Raw genomic sequence first — 22,247 nt, 5'->3', positions numbered from 1 at the left:
GCACAGGGAGGTGCAGTCCTTGGAGCTGGCCTTGAGCAGTCACTGACACCTGAACACGCTGCCATGGATTTCAACAACACCAAGGTGAGAACTCCCAACCCCTGGGTCTGTGGCACAGGGGAGGATGTGCCTGGTGCCCCATGATCTCTGTGTTTAGAGAGAGCTCTTGCAACTGAGCACCTAAAACCAAATCTACCCCTGAAATCCACTGGAAAAAAATATGTTGGTCCTTTGGACAAACAATAGACTGAAACAATGGAAATAATAAGATTAACAGGATGAACTTGCAGCATTCTGAGTGAGGATCCTTTGAAATCCGTTAGTGACAAAGGTGTTTCAGTGCACCAACATTCACCACGTTTCACTGTGTAATTCCATGAATTTCTGTCTCTCCTTAGTTTCACGAAGACAATTCAGTAGCCTCTGGCTTCTATATTATTTTTTTTCTCATCTAGTGACTAGCAGAGGCAGAAAAATAAACACACAACTAGGAGCTGTATTCACAGACAGGAAGTAACTTTAATTAAATATTGTGAAAGTTGAAAAGTTTTTACAGCTTGAATTTCTGCAAAAAAATTATAACAATCTCTACAGTAGTTAGTTTCTCTAACAATAGAACTGTACAGTGTGTGTGTCTATTCAAAAAGATTTAGATAAGAAGGTGAAAGGTTAGTAGTTTCAGAGATGACTTCATTTTAGCTGCATCCTAGTACAACTGTGAGGAAACAGGCATTACTTTATGCAATCCAGTCATTGTGAAGCTTCACCTTGTTCAAACTGAAATCTGAATGTTTCCACTTAAAGCCATATTCTGTAAACAGCTGCATCTTTTACTTCGTAAAAGACAAAGGGTGGTGCGGGGGAGATTTTTGATAAATTCCCATTCATCAGATCACAATAAATAGCTGCAAAAAAACCAGAATTATGCACATTGTCAAAGGCTCTTTGGACACTGGAGTAGAGATTACAAATGTGGCTAAAGTGGTGTCAGAACTGCTAGGACTGAGTGGAGCTCTACAAGAGTAATCGACGGTGTCACTGGACAAAATATGGCTTTAAATTTGATTACATTGTCGTGCTGTTGCTTATTATGTGAATTAGAATAATCGCTTGGAATACAGAGAAGCAATAAACTGATGTCTCTCACATTTTTTCCAGTTTTCTCTTCTTTTATTTTCTCACCATGAAAAAAAAAAAAAAATCCTGTTTTTCTTTCCCTTCCCCCCAAAGATCACACTGTGACATTCTAGTGAAAACCATTGCAAAATTCATACAGGAAGCATGCACAGTTGCAGCATCGTTGTAAATGATTTCTTGCTCGACTAGAAAAAAGTTATATTGTTTTAAGGTAACAAAACAGTTCTTTTGTGCTTTTCAATTCCTTTTTTTTTTTTTTTCTTAGAATGTTAGTGATGATTGACAGTTCTGGTGCACAGTACAATGTACAAGTGAAATGAATATGATTTGCATTGTTAAGGCATCCAATCTGCTGGTTTATATTTATGTGAAAGACAGAGAAATATACAAGCAGACTTAAGAAAGAAAGTATTTTCATTGAGTTCTATGAAGTTTCTCCCCATATTTAATGCACAAAAATGCGTCACTCCAAAGAGGAGAAATCCCATGCATATTAATAGAGTAAAACAGCATTAGTTTTTGTTAAGCCTCAAAAGCAAAGGATACATTTTTTTTTTTAAATCTACATAACTAAATGCTACAAGAATAATATGCTACTTTTTGCCATATATTGGAAAAAACTTCTTAACTTACAAATAATACAAAAATAGACAATGGCTTTTGGGTGGAAATTAAAAAAAAATGGAAGCATGGTTTTAAACAATACTAAAAAAAAAAAAAAAACAACCCTATAAATGAAATGTATTAAAATCACATTTAAACAGCTAATACAACGGTGAATGACCAAACAAATCAGCACTTTTCACATAGCAAACATACACAATAAAATAAACTTGTAGGGGACAAAAAGCAATGTACAAATTCCAAAGATAAATACATTATTTATATGGATATTTTACAAAATCCCCCGTAAAACAAACAAACAAAAAACAGAAACAAAAAGCTTTTTTTTTCTTTAATTAATTTGCAAGTATGTGCAAGCTAAAGGTAGTGAGCTCTTTTTGCAAAATATGCAGTAAAATTCTTTTTTTTTTTTTTTTTGTGATATTGAAAAACCGTCTTAAGACATTAAAATGTATAAATAGAACAACAACTTTGGCAAAAAATCACAAAAAATCTACAGTATTTATAACTACATACAAAACACAACAGCAAAGAAAAAATATCAGGTAATGCATCTTCAGAGCTTTGCTGCCTCTTTGACTAATAACTTTTAAGAACACTTCCCAGATAATGATAGCAAAATTTTTTTTTAATCGTAAAACAGAAGCGATGGTTTTGATTTGAAAGCCCCAAACTCATGTTTCACTACTCAAAAGCAGTTCCCTGTCGTGGATAGAGCGTGGTACAAACTGGGAGGGTCGACTGATACAGGAGGGATGCCAGTGGGAGCTTGGCCAGCAGAGATTTTTGGGAGGGGAGGGTGCAAACCCCACCTGGGTTTTGGTTTTATATTTTTTTTTTGTGCCCATCGTGCCCCAGCAGAACCAGCAGGGCAGGGGGACCCCAGGGATGGCCCAGCTTGGGGAAGGGGAGTGTTTGGAGGGGCTGAGATAGCACCCAAAAAAAGAGGGGGCCGTGCTCACCTCCTGCTGCAGGGCTGGCATTGCATCTACAGGCACTGGGTTTGCACTTCCAGAGGAAACATTTTTGATATTTCCACCCTTCCACCTGCTTTTTGCCGGGAAAAGTTGGACCTTAAGGTCCCCTTCTAGCCTGGTGTTCTGGGATGAACTTTTCCTTAAAGACAGAGGTTACTAATCCCACCCCTCACCCCACCCTCATAATCCAAAAATATCAGCTTTCTAGGGAGTGATTACTATTTAATCAGAACATTAAAAACGCATCATATCAGCAAGTCACCACTGGATAAGCAACATATATGAGCCGACCCTTAATTCAATGGCCATAATTCTTCTAGGAAAAACTAACTGGCACTTCTATTCTGTCCCATACAGACTTGTATGTAAATGACACCACTTTATTCTTCTTTACACAGCTTTTTAAAAAAAAAAAATAAATTCATAAATTAAAAATGTGGAGTTCCGTCTCTAGTGTCCCTTGTGTAATTGTATGATTTATAAAAGACAAATGGTGTTGAGTTAAAGCAAGCCTTAAAAAAAAAAAAAAAAAAAAAAAGAAATCAGAAGGAAATAAAAGCAAGCCCCCACCCCCCCCCCCCCCAAAAAAAAAAAAGTGGATTTTTATCAACATACAATAAATATATCTCCCAGGTATTTGGGATGGACAACTTGAATCAACACCTTGCAATTGTGGATTGTTAATTTCAGTATTTGCAAGGATGGTGATTTTTTTTTTGTTTAAAAATCTGCAGTTATTGTAAGATCCTTCTTTATTTCTTTTTTATTTTTAAAAAGGCCTGAGTAAAAAGTTCCACTCTGGGACTTGTATCAGATTCTCTCTGAAGCAGAATTCAACCTCTTCATTAATAAAATTCTTCAAGGCAATTCTTTCACATGGGGGGAACAATCATGCCAGATATAGCTGTTGGAAGGAAAGGGAGGGGGAAGAGAGAGAGGGAAAAAGTTAATTTTCTGCATTATTAAGCAACTTTTAATATCCTCAGAGCTTTAAACATTTACTAGCGATGTAGTCAGATGTACTTTGAGTTAAATTTATATATATCACTCATAAGAGACAACTATGTACACAAAAATCATGAGAAATTTCCTTCAGACTGGAAAACGATACAAATTGCAAGTTTTGCTGAATTACTGATTTTCTTGTTGAAAAAGTGTCCTTCCTCAATATCAGTATCAGACCCCAGCTTATTTTTCTGCTTTTAGTTTCAAAATCCCCAAATGCTGAGGAAACTTCGACTGGACCCAGCCATTGCCACACATTCTGTTACTCTTTTAAAAGCAAAGCAGGTATTTGCACTAAATTAGGGAAAACAGCTGGAATCCCACTGGCATGGCCCTGGAGGAGTGTCCCTGCAGTGGCACTCTGGCATGGGTCACTCCCCTGTGCCAGTCCTCCCAAAGGTCAGTGTTCACCCCTGGGATTCATGGATGCATTTCCAGGTGCTCAGAAAAGGATTTAAACTCTCAAATCCAATTTTGAAATTGAAATATGTGCTTAACTCCTGGGTCAGCAGGCCAGCATCTTTCTTATTCCACTTGTAGCAGACACCACCAACTGCACCAAGTGAGTCACAGGTGAATGTTAATTTAGGATATTTTCTCTTTTGCTGGCTAAGTTGAATCATCAGCATTTCTTTTTAATGCTTCCTATCTCATTTTCTATGAAACCACCACGTCTCTTAGCAGACAGACATTTATGAGAAGTCAACAGGGAAGTTTGGCACATAAGCTGACCTCCAGCTCGATCTCTCCCTATTTACAGGGGACTCAGATCAGGCATCCCAAGGTCCCAGTGACACACTGTGAGCAGGCACATCATTACAGGGGGTAGTCATGGAAGTTTATGATGGAAACTGTAAAAACAACCCGTCTCTAAAATGCCAGTTGTACATTTATTTGCCAAAAGGTGGAAAACAGATTCCCATTCAGGTTGGCTGCACTCCCCATGTGCACATGATTTAAATGCTGCCTGCCACTCCAGACATCTGGACATGTAATTTCTTAAGGAAGGACTCAACCCCGTGACTGGTGCTGATTCATTGTGCTTTAATTACAGCTGCAATTATTTGATAAGAACAGAGCCAAAGTAAAAGACTCACAGATTTGGGGTTGGAAGGGGAGAGGAGGGAAATGTTTTCTCCACAAACACCACCATATGTGCAAGAATTACAAGTCTAATCAGCAAGGGGAGAGTAGCTCGAGTAAACTGCACTGATTAAATGAAATAAAATGAGGGGAGAAGGAGAGAATGCAAAACACATCCAACATGTTTGCAACAGGCCACCCTCAGAGGTGGCACACTGCAACAGCATTTCAATTATTGGAATTTATCGTGTGGAATCACTGTACTGATTGTGTCCCCCCCATAAGGGCTCCTCAAGGAGCTGAGAGTGAGGATAAAAGGAATAGAAGGGCGAGTTAAGTTGCTTTAAGTCCTATGGGAAGACACTTAGGTGAGAAGCATAGAGGACACTTTAGGACAAGGTGTTGCCTTCCTTTAGAAAAAGTATCTTTTCTTCAGAAAATGTCAAGATACTAATCCAACACTCAGTCTGAAAGATTCTTCAGAAGCAAATCAATTTCACCACTAATTGGTCAAGAACTGTGTCCCTTGGGACAGGACAGCTGTCTACCCTGGGCAGGAGCCCAAAAAAGGTGAGATAATTGCAATTCCTCCCTTCATGATTTAGACATTTCCCTGTGGTTACAGATCAGCCATGCACCTTTTGCTGTTGGAAACACATGGCACAGAGGCAGATCTTAGCTCCTTTTTTCAAAGCATTATTGTTTTTGAAGAGCTCTGAAATTCTGAATTAAATTACAAGGCAAATGATATCTTTTCTGCCTAAAAGCTTTGATATTTCCATTCTTTCCAAGTCTTCATTTAGATCACTCCACTTTTATTCCATAAGTGCTACATCTAGTCATGCAAATTCTCCCAGCTGTAGCCTGTTATTGATCCTGCAAACAGAGATATCAGTGGGAAACAGTGCAGGTATGAGATCACACCACCTCCAAAAAGGGAGGGCAGAGAATAGAAAAGCTCCCACCAATGGCCTTTATTTCTTCTATCATATACTAATTTGTATTTGCTGCCAGCAAATTACAGAAATAATGTATTTGGGGTTTTACAAAATTGCATGGCAAAGAGAACAACAGATAAGCCTGGCTGCTGTTTTAGTGAGTTCTGCTGATATCTAAGCTACATAAGGAAAGCTTGATTGCTTTCTGATGTATCCAGAAGCCCAAGAGAGATAAGACAGCCTCCTTATACAGGGTTGTTTATTTAAGCATTAAGGCACAACAGGCAGTGCATCTCTCAGTGATTATTACAAGCCTCAGGTGGTGTCAGGAGGCACGGGACCAAAGGCTGTGTGTCTTTAACTCACCAAGAAGTTCAGTGATGACCTAGAAATGAACCATCTCTTGGTGTCTCATTCCTATTATGAAAACTGAATTGCTAAACAAAAATTAAGGGAAACGCTCAGATCTGTGTGGTTTCTGGGCATGGCAGATGTGGAGGTGACATAATGAGGAGCAATCAGACAGCTCCAGTTGTGTCCAGTGCTCTCAGCTCATTCCATAATTGCTTTTCATAACTGAGTACATGGAATCTGAGAATTCTGTGTCTCGTGAAAGGAGAAACAGTGCCTGAAAAAGCTTTCTCCTGTTACTTGTTTCTTCTCTTCATCCACAACAAGAAGATGGGACAAAGTGAAGAGAAGAAAAAAAACATTAACGTGATCAAAAGCATTTTTTTTTTCAGATAGGAAATATTATTAGCTGTTGCTTTTAAAACTACTTAAAGTATGTCAGCACTGCCAATTCTTTTAAATGTTCAAAACCAAATCCCCTAAATGCTGTAGTTCACCTGAAAATTTTGTTTTGTCTTATTCCTGACACAGTTGGTATTTCTAACAGAGTCCTAACTGAAGGTACCCGAGTTCTGCTTATTGGTACCTAGTAAATTTACAGTTTCTGCACAGTTTTTCTGTGTGTGTGTGCACATTGAAGGATTCTTCCTCTCAGATCACCAGACTAACATTCACTGAGGACAATGCTTTCCTTCAGGCACAATAGATCCAAGCCTTTATGAATGAATTCCTTCCATTCTGCTTGCGTATACTTTTTTTTTTTTGGCTGTTAATGTGCTATCAGCATTTTCTCCTCAAGCCCAGTGTTCCTCTTTCCAGAGGCTGAGTGACAAGTGGAGTTTGTGCAACCATCCTGCCCTGCACACCTCCTTCTGGACCTGGCTTAAAAAAGGATGGATTTTATTCCCCACGCGATGCCCTTTAGGATAACTTGCACAGGCTCATGGAAACAAATCTAAGCTCTGGAGAAAGCACAGTGCACACCATGAAATATTTCCCACCTCTGGCAGCTGGAGGCAGCTGGCTGCATCTGCTTAAGGAAACCCCTGGATCTAAGCAAGCATGAAAATGCCTCTCTCAGCACAGTGATGTGCAGTGAGGGAATCACACGGGGAGGTTTAGGCACAGTGTTGTAAAACAGACTCAGCCAAACAATGAGATGGGCAGTGCTGGGCTTTAAACACCCTCAGTTTGACAAGCTTTTGTCTGTCACTGCCTCGCCTGCAACAACCCTTCAAATGGATTTAGATACTAACGCTGGAGAACTTGTAATGAGAGGGGAAAGGATGCAGAAAAGGAGCAGCCCCTTGATACCAACAGTTCAATAGGCTTTCCAAAAGGCCCTGCACCATTTCTGGAATTAATTGGCACAGGAGTACATTAATCAGTGGAAACTAATGTTTGCCCTGGTGTGAGTCAAAGTGGAAAGCACTGCTGTTGGTTTGTAATGCATCTCCTGTTTATGAAAGGCAAGGCTTGTGCCAAGCTCTGCAGCAGTCTGTTTGCTCTCAGTAGGATTTCTGCACAAGTGTACTGTGACAAAGGACAAAAAGGAAGGGAAGATTGAGTGACGTACTTCAGGAGAAGGCCAGCCCCTGGAGAGACCCTGCAGTGGAGTACTTGCTAGAGTCCACAAAAGACTGGTCTGATAAAGGACGACAACAGGGAATAAGAGAGGAAAGAAAGAAAAAGGACGGTATTAGTAAGCTGAAATATTACTTGTGTTTATCAAAACAGTAGGTCCGTGCTTTAAAAGACACAGCCTCTCAATCGAGCAGGATTAGTTGGGTTAGAGACAGGGTGCTCGCCAAACACCTGCAGGGTACGAGGTGGGCTGGGGGTGGAGTCCAGTTACTCTCTGCAGGAGGAAACTTTAGCACAGAGCCCACCAGGGATCCCCCATTGCCTCCTCTCCCCTGGGGCAGCTCGGAGTGGCTGGGAGCAGCCTGGGCTCCACCTGTTCCACCTACCTTGCAGGCTATTGCCATTGGTGCTGGTGCAGGTGGGAGGGGGGGAGGTCTGGGGTCTCACGACGGGCGCAAACGCACTCTTCTGTTTGACTGCTGAGACCATGTTGGCTGGTGAGAAGGAGAAGATCCCAGAGGAACTGCTACAGTTGGAGGGGAGGCTAGTGGAGGAGGCCATTGTTGGACTTGATGGCACAACTAGAGGGAAGAAAGACCCCCAAAGAGGCATTCCTTAGTACTCAATAATAACAGGTTGCAGGAAGAAGAGAATTCTTATTCTTGGACGCTATAAATTTTTTTAGGGCTGAACTGAGTGCTCAAAATGGAAATGTGCTACATAGGAAGCTCAGTCTTTAAACACAGATATCCCCAATCCATTATTTTACTATATAGTACAATAAATATCTTTGGTTCATGTCTTTACCATCAAGCTTTTAAACAAATTTCTTTTCATGAAAATAAAGCTAACTACCTTAATATTCAGAAGGCACTGCCAGCTTCCCCTCTTATCCAACAACAGCAACAACAAAAAAAAAGGACCAAAAGTAACATTCCATACTTCCATTCTTTGTCCTGTTTAGAAACTGCTTAGATACACAAGTGAGCTGTGAATAATTACATATTATAGAGTAAAATTCTGATCATCTGGGCTTTGAATTATTATTTTATTTGCATTTATGTAGATAAAAATCACCCTATTTAAGTTCTTATTTGAGAATCTGATATCATATTTGTTAACACTGAGGAAATCAATTAATGGAAATTAAATGTTCAAAGTTTCACAGTCTGACAGATACAATCTTAGTCTGAAGTCACTCTGTGTCTGGAAGTACTTGCTAAGGGAGAGCAATCAAAGCACCTAAATTGAATTGCTACTATACAGCAATTAGTTTATTGATTTAATTAAGAATGCCACCTTTTAATTTTCAGGTCATGATTGAAGCATTTTCTGATTCAATGGATTAGACATTAGCAGAATGACAGATCAACCAAGAAAACCTCCCAAAATATAAATAGAATAGAGAACCAGGGCTAGGAAGTGAAGCGCTATTCTAAAGAGGACTTCGTTCATAAATATGAAATAATACACTGCCACAGTATTTTAAATGCATTACTGGCATCTGCTTCCAAGAGGAGATGTCTCATCAATCATGTTATATTATGAATTCAGAGTGTGCAGATTCTGTGACAGTAAATCCAACTTAATAAGTAAGGTACTTTGTAACATTACATGTTACATTATTATTAGAGTACAAAAATAATCACTGGTTAGCAATTCCCAGGTTATAAGCACTAGTTATGTGGGTAAATAATTTGTTCTAAATTTGCAGCAGAGAAGAAGCTGTGGAGTTAATTATTTTATTCACAGCTCCTATCCCTTTTTTTATTCTGATGCAATTCAAAATAATTCATTGCTGCTGTTATACCATTAACTTCAGATTTGCTGTGTAAACCTTGGTACCTTCAGCAGTCGGTTTGTCCTGCCCATGCTACAGTCCCAGCCTATAAATCTATTTATATGTCCAGACCTCCTACCCTGATTCTGCTGTCAGCTTTCTACAGATGTCAGTGGAATCCTTTATGCCTCATGAGCAATGTCAGAGGAACTGGGCAGGTCCTGCTCATTTAATTTCTCATGTGACCAGGGACTACTGAGCTCAGCTGCAGAAGAGGTTCATAGGCCTTTACCAATAGAAATGGATTTATATTTAAACAGCTTACTAAACTTTTAATATCAAAATGCAGAAAGTTAGTCCTGCACATAAATATTTCCATGACTGGGACCGAAGACCATAAGCTCTTCACGCCATGGGATGTATGATTTGTATGACTCACATTTTTGTGGCATTCACTGTACTGACACTAAAATACAAAATCTAAGAGCCTTTGTCACACTTTACTGACTCAGTGAAGTCAAAGTAATGCTACTTAAAAAGCAAGTGGAATATAAACAATCAAGTTTAGGCCCAGTAATTCGTAATCTTTATAAAGGCTATGAACATATTATTTGCTCAGAAGTTGAGGACAGTGTTTCTTATTAGAGAATAAAGTACATTATGAAACTATCAGACTAAACCATGATAGACTATTCTTTGTAAGCTCTTTTAAGACTCCCAAATAAAAAGAATTAATAATAATAATTAATAAAAGTAATATGAAAACAGAGAGGAGAATTTCTGGCAACACTATGGTCTTCAAAGTGCATCAAAGATCAGTGCCTTGGAAAGCAGAGAAAAGACCAAGTTCTATTTCAAATGCTCAAAATAGAAAATAAATATTGAGCCTCGAAGAAAATCCACCACCTCCTTCTAATGAAAATGTGTAAAACACAGAAAAGACACGAAATACTCACTGGCATAGGGAGAATTGGCAGCAGATCCGTTCAGGAAGGTTGGAGAACCGCCTAAATTTGACATTCCAGCATTCCCATAGCCATTCATGCTTGTTGTGACAGAGTTGTAGTTTGTCTGCTGCGGGGTGGTGCTTGGCACGTAGCCATGAGGTGACACACTGCTGGAGTTGCGAGTGAAACCTTGTGTGGGGAGGGAACACAGGCAGAAATTGGGATTAGCCCCACAACAGCTTCCTACACAAACCAAGGGGGAGCTCAGGGAGGACAGAGAGGGACAGGGCTGACCCCCAGCACCACCAGGACCCCAGACTGGGACCCCTCCCTGCCCAGGCTGCTGCTGGAGGGGGGAGGCTGGAGCCTGCAGAGCTCCCCTGGCAACCCAAGGATGCCCTGGAGCAAAGATCAGCACAGGGTGTTGGAGGAACACTCGCTCTGAAAGGGCTGCTTGTAGGAAATGGAGTAAACATGACCTACATTTCCAGAGTGAGGAGTCCAGAGCCACTCAAGGTATGTTAAAAGATTGTTGTTAACTCTTTTCTGGTGTCACTGTCATTTAGCACACCTCAGATGCTCACTGCACGCTTCAGGAAATGTAGTGTATTTCTCCAGCTTGTGGGATATCCTTTGTCTTTTTTGCCTTGGTCTCATCATTATGTTGGTAGGAAATGAGCATCAAATTTGACAGCAAGTTAAAATTTGAATCTCTACCTAATTCTGGAAATGACATTTTAGGAAACTCATATCCAAATATTCATATGGAAAGATTTGTTTCCAGAAGCACAGAAATACAAAATATGCATTTTCACTCCTAGAAGAAAAGTTGCCGATTTTTCTTCCTAATGCATAGCATAAAATATTTCAATCTAAAAATAATTTTGTATTTTTTTAGTGTAATGCAAATTTTTTTTTTTCTCCTCTTCTAGAAACAGCCTCATCCTAGCACTTTCTCATTCCAATGTATTTTGAAGTTGGATAATATAGAGAGCTGAGCAAAGGAGAGGGCAAAATGCAAAGGGCTTTTACAAAAATGTTCTCCACCTATTTTTTATTTCTAACTGTGGGAATTAAACCCATACTGATTTTATACAAAGTGAAAAACACTTTATTTTAAAAATTGAACAAGCTCTGAAAATGTTTTTCAAATTTTTAAATATTTGTATTCTTCGCAAGTTGTAAAATTTATGAAAGTCTCAAACTCTGAATAAAACACAGTTCCAAATCTCTATCTCTTGCAAAACAAACCCAAATTAAACAGATAAACATTCAAGGGATAACTTCATGTTATAAAGAAGTGCTGCACAAGGCCCAGACTGAGAGATCATCCATGCTCAGGAAAATATATAAGCAAGTACTTAATGTTAAGTACATGCTGAAGCCGATTAAAATTAGTGGGATTTGAACACAAACACAAGTGTTACCCTGGGCAGAAAAAAAAGCTATTTAGGGACATGCAGAAGTGCTTTCCTGAGTTAGGGCAGCCCCATCCTGCATCATTCCAAGGCTCTGGGATGGGCTGCCCAGCCCTGCTCCCAGTCCTGAGCCATCCCTCTGCCACTGCCCTGACTCCTATCAGAAAAGGTCCATAGAGAGAGGAAGATGAGTCTTCTCCTGACCCTGGTTGGTGGCTTGGGAGGCTTCAGAGACATTGACAGCGAGCTGGCCACTGAAGGAATTCACTCCCATCATTCCCGCGTGGACAGAGGTGTTGGCGAGGGCGGGGAGCTGGTTGTGGTTGCGGGGGACGCTGTACAGCGCTTCGGCGATGTCTGCAGCTCTTTTCAGGATTATTTCCTACAGGATAAGGGGAAAAAAAACATAGAAGAGTTACCAGAGTCTGACAAGCCTTTCCTTGCAGGCTCAAGTGAAACAGTTCCCTGTTGAAAGGCTAAAAGGAGATGCTTTTCTTTTTTTCTGGCTGACAGGGAGCTCATGCTTATAGGAAATTCCTGGTAAATCCTGACATCTGTGATAAGAGAGTTGGAAGTCTCGGTCCCAGTGGCCACACTTTGTATAAAAAGACCAACTGGCAGGATGGGGCTGGAGCCTGGACTTGCTCCACCTTCGAGCTCTCTTTAGGGGAAGAGGGAAAAGTCACTGGTGGCAAGACATAATGCACAACATTGCTCATGTTATATGGGATCTGCAAGGAGGCAGATGCCTCCATGGTGATTTTACAAACACTAAATTCACACCCTTTAATAAAGAAAACAAGCAAACTAAACCCCACTCCAGATATGGCATCACCCTCTACATTTATTCTTGTCTCCCATTGTAGCATCATATCCCTTTAGCCCCTGACCTATCTATACATCTAAGAAATAGCCATGATATAGAATTGCTGAAGTAGAATGCATTTACCTGGTTATTATGTGGCATACCATAGAGTGCTTCTACTAAATCAGCAGCCCTCTTAAGTATTACTTCCTGTCAATAGAAAAACAGAAGCATTCTGCTGAGTTCAATAAACTCCTTGTGGGGAAAACAAATATTAGAATCTTTTATCTCTTCTATTAGGTACATCGTGTTTTGTCGTGGTTTTTTTCTTCCTTTTTTCCTCCCACCAGGTAAACCTTAATTGTAACAACTCTCAGCAACCACTGAATGGTGTTAAATCACTGGTTCATCCTATTCACACACACGCTTAATCAAGTCAAAAGGTGAGAATCATTGGTGCTGCAAAATAAAATACATCACTCAATTGTCTCTACCATCTGCACTATAAACCACTCATGGGTTTATTGCAGAATACAATCCCGAGGTCATTTACTAGATTACTGCAATCAATGTCATTCAGAGAATGTTATGAATCCCTTCAATGTGTTTATTTTATCCTTAATTGCATGCTGCAGGAATTGTGACCTTACCCAGCAGGCCACATTCAGAAGGTACCCAATCAGTCCTGTGCTACTGGTAATGTCACCCTCTGGCTTCTCCAGTTTGTGTCCTGGTCCAAGGGGTCAGGGCAGGATCCACATGCATGGAATGATGGCCAAGAGGAAAACACATGCAGTGTGAGAGAGAACAGCCCAGGACCGTGCAGTGTTTCCTGGAAAAATTCCCTGCATGGACAGCAGACTTTAAAACAGTCTGAGATTCAGTTCTCCATTTTGGGGAATTTTTTTCCCTCCATTTTCTTATTTATTACTTTTCATTTAATATTTCTTAGGGTATTTTCTACCGGTATTCAAGTAACAATTGCATTTGCTGTGATCTTATATTTTACAGCATCCTGATGATAATCCTGATAGAAAATATAAACATGCATTGCAGAATTAACCCAGAAGAATGTTTTTTCCTTATCATTTCATGGCATCTTTCAAAGCAGATTCCCAAATGCCCGATCAAGACCGGTCAAGAACATCCTTTGAGTAAAACAATGCATTTTTGTAGTTCTCTGCTCCTAAGCTATTCACCATGGCATATTTCTGCAAGTAGCTTACAAAAATAGTACCAGTTCTAAGCATTTTACAGTTTTCTACAAAGTTAAACTTTTAAACTTAAAATATTTTACACAATAGCCATATTTTATACCAAAAAGAAACAGTAATGCTCAATTTTCATATACTGTAGACTCTGATCAGAAAATAGAGATATAATTGCGTTCATTTTGCTGTCACCATAACCTCTTCAAAAATCCTTGAACAACTCTTCAAATGACAAGCTTTTAGATGCATATTAGCATTTTTTTTCAATTTTAAATTCTCTATAATATAAGATAAAATAGTTGTCATACTGCAGTAACTACTTATGACATATATAATGTCCTAAATTCAAAAATGAGATGGAGGATTTTTGTTCTCCCAGTAAACATTTAGGTTTGCCTTCTGCTGCACACACCCCAGTCTCAGAACACACATTTAAATTATTTTCCACATATGAAGTGAGATGTAATACATAATTGATGGATTTTTAAATCACTACATTTGAAACAGATTCTGAGGAGTTAAGTTGCTACAGCCTTTTTCTGTTGGTGGGTTTTGTTTGTTTGCTTGATTTTTAAGATTTGGGTTGGTTTTCTGCTGCAATTGTTGGTTTGGGGGTTTTTTTTTTTTTTTATTTTTTGACCACAGCAGTGAGCAGTATAATCACAGACAGACACAAACAGCATCCAGATACAAACAATCCTCGTTCATCACAACACTGAGGTGCTCTTTTTGCCTCACACTGAAGATACGAGCTACAGAAGAACAGAGATATTACTGAAAAAAATATTCTCTTTTGCAGTCCATGATTTTAAATGGAAAATTACTGCACAGGTGTTTGACTTCGCAAACCAGGATTTATTTCACTTCAGTAGGAATTGTTTGCAGTATATATTTCACTGATGGAAAATTAGAATGTGATACAGAGCCTACAAACTGCTTTGGTATATTGTTAACCTAAGCTGTCATTATGCCAAATTACTAAAAAAAAGAAAGTTTAAATAGTCATTTCTGCTCTACCTGACTAATCATAGTTATTTATATAATGCTGAGCTAAAAACCTTAGAGTGCATCTAAAAAGAGATTGAAAACCGTGTTAAAAAATGAGGTAATTACATAGAATCTTACAGCTGCTCTCCCTCATATCAAATATATTTCAGTTCTTAAACACTGGAAGTTCTTTGATGCCATATCATATTGCATGTAAATAAAACTAATTGTCATGATGGTTTATTGAAACATTCTTGACAAGCAGCATTCAATTTTCTTAGCTAGTCAATGGTTCTATTTTTTTTCCAACATTTTCAGAGTCTATAAATTCGAGTTTCATACTTTCTCTAACAATATTTTCACACAAGAAAAGCATTTCTTGTTTATGACACTTTCAGATCATACAAAGTAGATGTTACAGAAAAACCCTCCTGTGTCAAACAGTGGTAGCTCCTATTCCAGAGCTGACGGTACTTCTTACAGACACAAACCAGCTTTAAAAATACACAATAAAATGCTGCTAAAGACAGGCTCGAGATATTAACTTCTTGTTTTCTGAGTGCATCTCAAAACCTTTTGCAGCTCTGCCTAAATTACAACAGAAGCTGCTCCACATACAAAGGAGCCCCCGAAGTCCTCTATGAGTTAGAGCAGCAGACCTTGCAAGGTGCTTGGATTGCGGTGACCAGAAAATTGTTCTCACCTCCGTGTCATTACGCTCACAGTGAAGCAGCCCCCGAGCATGTTTGTGTTCGGGATCTAATATATTGCCTTTCAATCAGAGCTGAGAGCCACTGAACACATAGACAGAACATGACGAGCAGGTCAGGAAAGCAATAAAGATTTTACAGAGCTGTCCAAGGTGCTAAATTTACTCAATAATGGGTTTGGCACCATAGTGTTAACCTCTCATTTACTACCAGTTTGAGGGACTAAATTGAAGTAGCTGACTTCATTTACCTTGAAATGTATATTTTATGACATTATGTAAGTAGATTGAAAGGGCACTGCAGTTTTAACAATTTAAAGGCTAGAGCATGTTTAAGATGAAGCTTGAATATTTATCGTATATTGCACTTAAACTATATTGTATATTAAAATGCATTGATTAAATTTGTAAAAGGTATTATAAAAAAGGACAGCTAGTATAAGAGATCTATGTCTTTTAAAATCCAATTGATACTACTGCACATTACCACTGGGATGGTAACAGATAAACAGATAGAGGGGTGGACAGAGCAGCAGACAGAGCAAAAAGTGAGTGAAACTCACGTTCTATAAAAAGAAATCTCTGCATAAGCTCAAGGTCTGTTATTCCAGATATTCTTTTGTTCACAGAAATTTTTCTTTGCCTTCATCTCCGAAGCTTACATTTTCATAGCAGTAAATGGGCATCATGCAAGGCCCTTCCAATTGAATATGCAAGTGGAAATATTTCCTGAGAGAGACAGAGTTTGACTAAAGCTAATATCTAATTTATGGGGGCATTTGTCAAGGAAGACCCACTTTTCTATTAATGTTAAAAGTCTGACAGCTTTTGGTTTAGAATAAAGGACTTAGCAGCATTTAGCTAGACCTAAGTGAGGATCTTCTTTTTTTGCATTTTGTTTCAAATGAGAATAATTTTATTTCTCTAAAAATCACAAATGAGCAAATATTGAGAAAAGGAAAAATTACTTTACTAACTAAATATGATACATCAGAACTCTGCACTCTATGAAGCTGCACACCAAAAATCATTAGTCCATTTTTACTCCAAACTAAAGCAGATTTTCTACTGAGGGATTTTTACTTCTTTAATTTTTGAAACAGGCTCACAATTAAATATTTTGATCAAATTTTCCTCCTGAAGATAATAAGGAGTGTCTACATATCAGAAGAGAGGCTGAGTAGCAAAGTCTATTGCAACTTTGCATATCTCAATACTACTGTAGAAAAAATATTATAAATCATACTGGAATAAATGTGCTTTTGAAGCACAAAGACTGAAATTCAAACTGAATCCACTTCTGACTGAATGTACCTCTAGCACTACAGCACCTCTCCATGTTTTGTTGGAGGCCTGCATTCCCTTCAGAAGGATTTCATTAAGAACATGAAACTTGCATTTCAAGTTTTATCATGATGAAAACACTTTGTGTCAAGATTTATCATGACAAACACATTTTTTGTTAGCGTTAAAAAAGATGGGATATTTCTTCTTGCAACATCTGCTTATTTTTTATTCAGAAACTCGTGAAAAAAGACCCACTCTATATCCCAAAAGGGCTGTGAGTCTGGTGAGATAAAGGGTATCTAGAGTTACACTGAGTTGTTCAGCTCAAGTAACTAAATTAGATAATGTTCAAGGTACTCGTTAAACCAAAATGAATTTTGTCAAGAAGAAGCTGACCACAATATACAACACTCCTCAGCCACATATTGTATTATTGAGACCACCAAAGGATTTATGAACTCGTGGAGGGCGTGGGGGGGAATCTGTTCCAGCATCCTCTGAGGCATTTATCTTATGTGTTGTCTGGATATCATATCACCTTCTAATGCTCTTTAGCATTGTAATACAAGAGAGAGCTCATTCATCTTCTGAGAGGGTACTTAGGGATGATGATGTCATTCATACTTCCTTGACTCTCATGTCTGACCTCCTGCCTCTGCCTTCTAACTTCCTACTCTCATGGCTACTTGCAAGAAAAAAAACTCCTCTGCAGACTCAAAATGCTCAGCATCAGACTCCAGTTCACTTCTTCACCTTGGAAAGGTCACATTCTGAAATTTCTAGCCAAAATTAACAGTAATCTGTGTTCAAACTTTCCCTTTGGTTTTCAGTTGGTGAAAGTAAGAAGTAGCAGTAAGTTTTAAACTTAAACTTGAAATTTGTGTATGCATTATATTTTTAAAGATAAAATTGTGAACACCTCTTTCAAATGTAAAGAGAGACATTTACAAGAATGCCAAAGATCTAAAATGCCACACATTGAGCTTGGTACACAAGAGCTACAGCCTGTCCAGAGCCTCCCATCTCTCCACATCAACAGTGAGCACTGCATTATTGTATCATTTTCTGCAATTATAGCTTTATAAAGACTCATTAAAGCCATTCAAAATGTAAAGATCCTCCATTTACTGTAAGACTGAGGGAAATGTGCCAGCCTAATGGGAAGTATAAAATAACAGGGCCATTTCTCTAAAAAGATATTTGTACTTACACTAAGTTGAAAACTTTTCCAACAAAAAACTGAATGGTTTCCATATATTATGATTGAATCACACCAAAGAAACGAATGCCATGTAGATACCACAAAGAAAAGAAGGCAAAATGGGGGGGAAAGACAGCACTTGAGGGGCAAAAAAAAAGCTTCAGCTTATCATTGCCTACAGGATGGAAGTGCACTGAATTTCAATGGCAACTTCCCAGAAAGCAAGTGTACAGTGGGAGCTAGAACCCTGGTCTCTCCAAGCCACTGTAGTCTCATCAGCCTCCACCCAAACTGAAAATCATCACTTAAATGTACAGCACTAAAAACAGTCATGCATAACCTTGCCACCTGCTCCACAATGAGCCAACCTTATAAATAAAATATAGGAAGCCTCTATGAGGCAGCAGAAAGAGCAAACACTGAAGTGCAAATGGCAGCAGGCATTTAGCCATAAACATTGAAAATCGATGATTAAAACTCCTCTTAACCACAAAGGTGATAAATGCATACAGGGGAAACACACCCTGTCCAAAGAGTCTTCTTTGCAAATACTGCTGACAAAAGAAGGAACAAAATTATGATGATCACCTGAAAGTCTGCCCTTGCAAGTCTCCCATCTTACACCTATTAACCTCCTGGAAATATGGTGTAGTTAAACACTGAAAAAAAATCAGCCTTCTTTTTTAATCCACACCACTCATGCTGGTGGTCCCATTTCCATAAATGATGGGCACATAATAACAACAGAATTAGTAGTTAACACAGATGTGTTCTTCATCTAGATACAGGGTGGGATGGAATAAACCACCATTAATATTGTTGGTTTGGAAAAACTCTTTGAACAAGCTGTCATTTGAGAGTCTGGATGCTCCCACCATATTATCATCAACTGAAGCATCTGGCAAGTCATTTGGAGGGTTTTGTTGCTAAAAGCTCTGGACTTGCCTGCTAATGTTGGGTCTCTAAGGAAAGGGAGAAGAGTGGGTGTAGGAGAGCAGATGTGCAGAACTAAAATCACTCTGATGGAACTAAAATCATCTTTAGGGTCTTTAGGGACAACAGTCATGACTCACATGCAGGTTCCTGTGATAGCTGGAGAACTTTCCTTCTCCTAAGTAAACTCATAGCACATCTTGCCCCCAACCCCTCTGCTTATCAGGAAAAGGCATTTACAGCAATGTGCAGGAACCCTTCAGAGCTGTCAAATTTTACCTCATGAGGCCAATGTACCTTTCATGCAGGGCTGGCAGATATTACTGCATTGTACCCTTGTATCTGCTCACAGCCTGCAGCACATCAGCTGGGAGCTGGCAGGTGTCAGTCGTGTTTGGGACTCACCAACACATCCCTTCAGGAATCAACCCTGTGCCAATTCTCTGGACTCCCCTACAGCCCTTCCCACAGACTGTCCTGCAGGCTCACACTGGGAGGGTCTAATGCCAGATCTCCTCAGCCTCAATCAGCAGAGGAAACACATTTCACAGCTGTACAAAAACCTGAAGGATTTGTAGCATGGAAAGACCAGTTCTCCTGCATTCACTTCTTTTATCATCTCATCATTCATGCTATGGTCAGCTTGTCATATCCAGTGAATCACCAGAAGAAAGTCTAATTAGATGCAAACTAGAGCACAAATGGGTAAGTCCACATAATTTAGTGACTAACAAAAAATCCTTCACCAATTTCCTTTATGGAAATCCCTCCATCCCACCAGGTTACAGTGACTCACACTATTCTCCTCTATCTAGGCTGCAAAAGGATTATTCCTGATTTATACATATGAGCAAAGAAATGACAATATTAGACTCTTTTCTGTCATCTGACCTCACAAGGTTGTCACAATGACCTAAAAGCACATTTTTCCTTCTAAATTTTCCTTACGTGCCTCCACTACCATCAGCTCCAGGGCAATTTTGGATAGGAGCCTCCAGCATTTATTTTTTGAAAATTTACTCCAAACTTTTGTATGAGCATCTACAGTACTTTAAAGCAGATGTTCATTATTGAGATTAAGGAGTTTTTAGGTTTGGGGTGGTTTTTTTCAGTTTTGTATATGTAAGATTTTCTGATAGTTCTTCCTCTTGCTGGTATTAACATTCTTATTTCTTGGGAGAACAAAAAAAGGGGGGGAAAAGAGTTATTGCTCAAAATCTTCTCCTGACTATTTTATACCCATATCATTTTGGGAAGTTGTCAACATTCCCTTATGGAAGAAGGTTTTGAATGATTTGAAGGGTCTGGACTTAGGTAAACTTTCAAAGAATTTGGGAAAATGAACAGAGGCACTGATTTCTGACACTGACATTCAAAGATACTGCACAGGCTGGTTTAGAAGCTTTATTCTATGGATCACATTGTTGTGTCCATTAGAAAAATTCCCTGGAATACTGGGGGTTAAAAAAGATTACCTGTGGCTTGTGATTTTGTGTATGGCACAATGCAGGTATCAAAATATGTTTTTGTAAGAATGAAAAACTTTCCTTGGCAAATGGACACACTGGTACCTATTTTCTATTATTTGCATACACAAAGACTTTCCAAACACAGGTCAAGTCCTAACACTGTTAAATTGATCTCACATTAGGTCAAGCTAGACTGTATTGGGTGGCTTAATTCACTTGGCTGCATTTAAATCTATAGAGAAACATACTTGGTAATGCATGGTAAAAATCCTGATGAGGTAATTCAGAGGAGTTGTGTAGCAATTAAAGTGTTAATTTAGATATGTGTTTTGTCCATTTTATTTTCACAGTTGTCTTATGCATTTAGCCATATAAATATCGAAATATGCCAAATTAGCTTTTTTCTATTAAAAAAAACTCACAGGTGTTCAATCACATTAAAGACCCACCCATTCTTTCTTTTAATGAAGAAGAAGCAAAACCCCAAAAAACGAAACCAAACCAAATAAAAAACCCCAGCTTATCATTAAGATTTGTGCAACTTTCCTGGATTGGATGCTTCAAGTGGGAAGCATGAACAATTAGAAATTGAGATTTCAGCTTACTTTTAATAGCAGAAGGAAACTGAAAAATAAGACACGTTCAAATTCTGACCTACAATAATATTCCACTCTGTTCTGTGGAGAGTGGATGCATAAAAATGTTGAAATAGAGACTGGAATAATGTTGGTGGGTTTTAGTATGACAGTTAAAACACTGCTCAGTCATAACCCCTACAAATGACTACTCTCACTTCCATTTTATCATCAGCATAATTAAAAGGACTCTCTTGAAAGGGGCATTCTCATTACAGCCAAGGACCACTTCAGACCCCATTGAAATGAAAAGACAGACCACAGATTAGGTGAAGATACAAGTGGTAATTTCCAGGGAAGCATAAAATACCAAATGTGTAACAACCATATTTTATGTCTTCAAAAGACTCACAGTATTTTATTGTACAAAGAGACTTTGGCTCAGAAAGGCAACTTCAACAAAGTGGCTCCTATCAGAGAGTCTAAAAAAACTCAACTTTCATATCAAAAACAAAAGTTATTTGTTTCTTGTATTATTATTTTTAATTTACAGTCCTATAATTCATCTGAAATTATCCAAAGAAAGTATAAATGTTGAATAACTATGAATTTAAGAGATTTATCCAACATTTCACAGAGCTAACACTTTATTTCTGTGTACAGCTTCAGAAAGCAAAAGCAGGCACAGCATTTTACATGATCTAGGGCTCCTTTTCCAATGTTGAGGGAGAAGTATTGCCATTGTCACTACACAAATATATTTTATAGAATTGCTTCAAAATACTGGCTTTTCAAAATACATCAATATTTCAGTAGCTTTTCTGATCAACAATACCTCAGCACTCGTGCTAGTTCATAGCTGAATAATGAAAGAAAATCCAGATTATCAAACTATGAGTATTATTTATTTCCTTCCTTTTTATTAAAAAAGACTTTTAAACACATTTTATTTGTCTGAAGCTCACATTTGGAAAAAATTAGGCATCTCTATTCTGTCAAATGTTTGGACTTCAAGATGCTATGAGCAGGTGATGAATCCAGCATTATTAGTGGAGACACTTAGGTCATCCTAAAGAACAAAATCAACAAACTTCGCTATTTCTCTGTCTTGGACTGCCCAAAATATAGCAACAAAAAATGTGTTAAATATATGTGTCGCTGCTTTAAAAATGCTTCTGTGTCTTGTTTTCATTCTCCTCTCAGCAAATGCATCATTTGTTATCTGT

General features: G+C 38.6%; 1 protein-coding gene across 8 annotated transcripts in view; it reads right to left on the bottom strand.

Annotated features, from left to right (window-relative positions):
- Positions 1-1,148: 1,148 nt before the first annotated feature.
- The window catches only part of EBF1 (EBF transcription factor 1), a 268,313-nt gene continuing 247,214 nt past the window's right edge, over positions 1,149-22,247 (bottom strand). For 4 of the 8 annotated variants that reach the window (XM_088173961.1, XM_088173962.1, XM_088173959.1 and 1 more), the window contains exons 12-17: positions 12,794-12,859; positions 12,049-12,226; positions 10,436-10,615; positions 8,086-8,280; positions 7,692-7,760; positions 1,149-3,642 (exon numbers count right to left, since the gene is read on the bottom strand). In XM_088173961.1, coding sequence (XP_088030087.1) covers positions 7,693-7,760; positions 8,086-8,280; positions 10,436-10,615; positions 12,049-12,226; positions 12,794-12,859 — 687 coding nt within the window. In that variant the 3' untranslated portion in view covers positions 1,149-3,642; position 7,692. The remainder of the gene's footprint in view (positions 3,643-7,691; positions 7,761-8,085; positions 8,281-10,435; positions 10,616-12,048; positions 12,227-12,793; positions 12,860-22,247) is intronic. The other 4 variants (XM_088173963.1, XM_014875921.2, XM_014875919.2 and 1 more) reach the window with 1 other exon arrangement.

This window comes from Sturnus vulgaris, chromosome 15 (assembly GCF_052056855.1).
Source record: "Sturnus vulgaris isolate bStuVul1 chromosome 15, bStuVul1.hap1, whole genome shotgun sequence".
In the NCBI taxonomy this organism is placed as follows: domain Eukaryota; kingdom Metazoa; phylum Chordata; class Aves; order Passeriformes; family Sturnidae; genus Sturnus; species Sturnus vulgaris.
The sequence above is the reverse complement of the archived record's forward strand: the minus strand, read 5'-3'. Positions and strand labels throughout refer to the sequence as shown.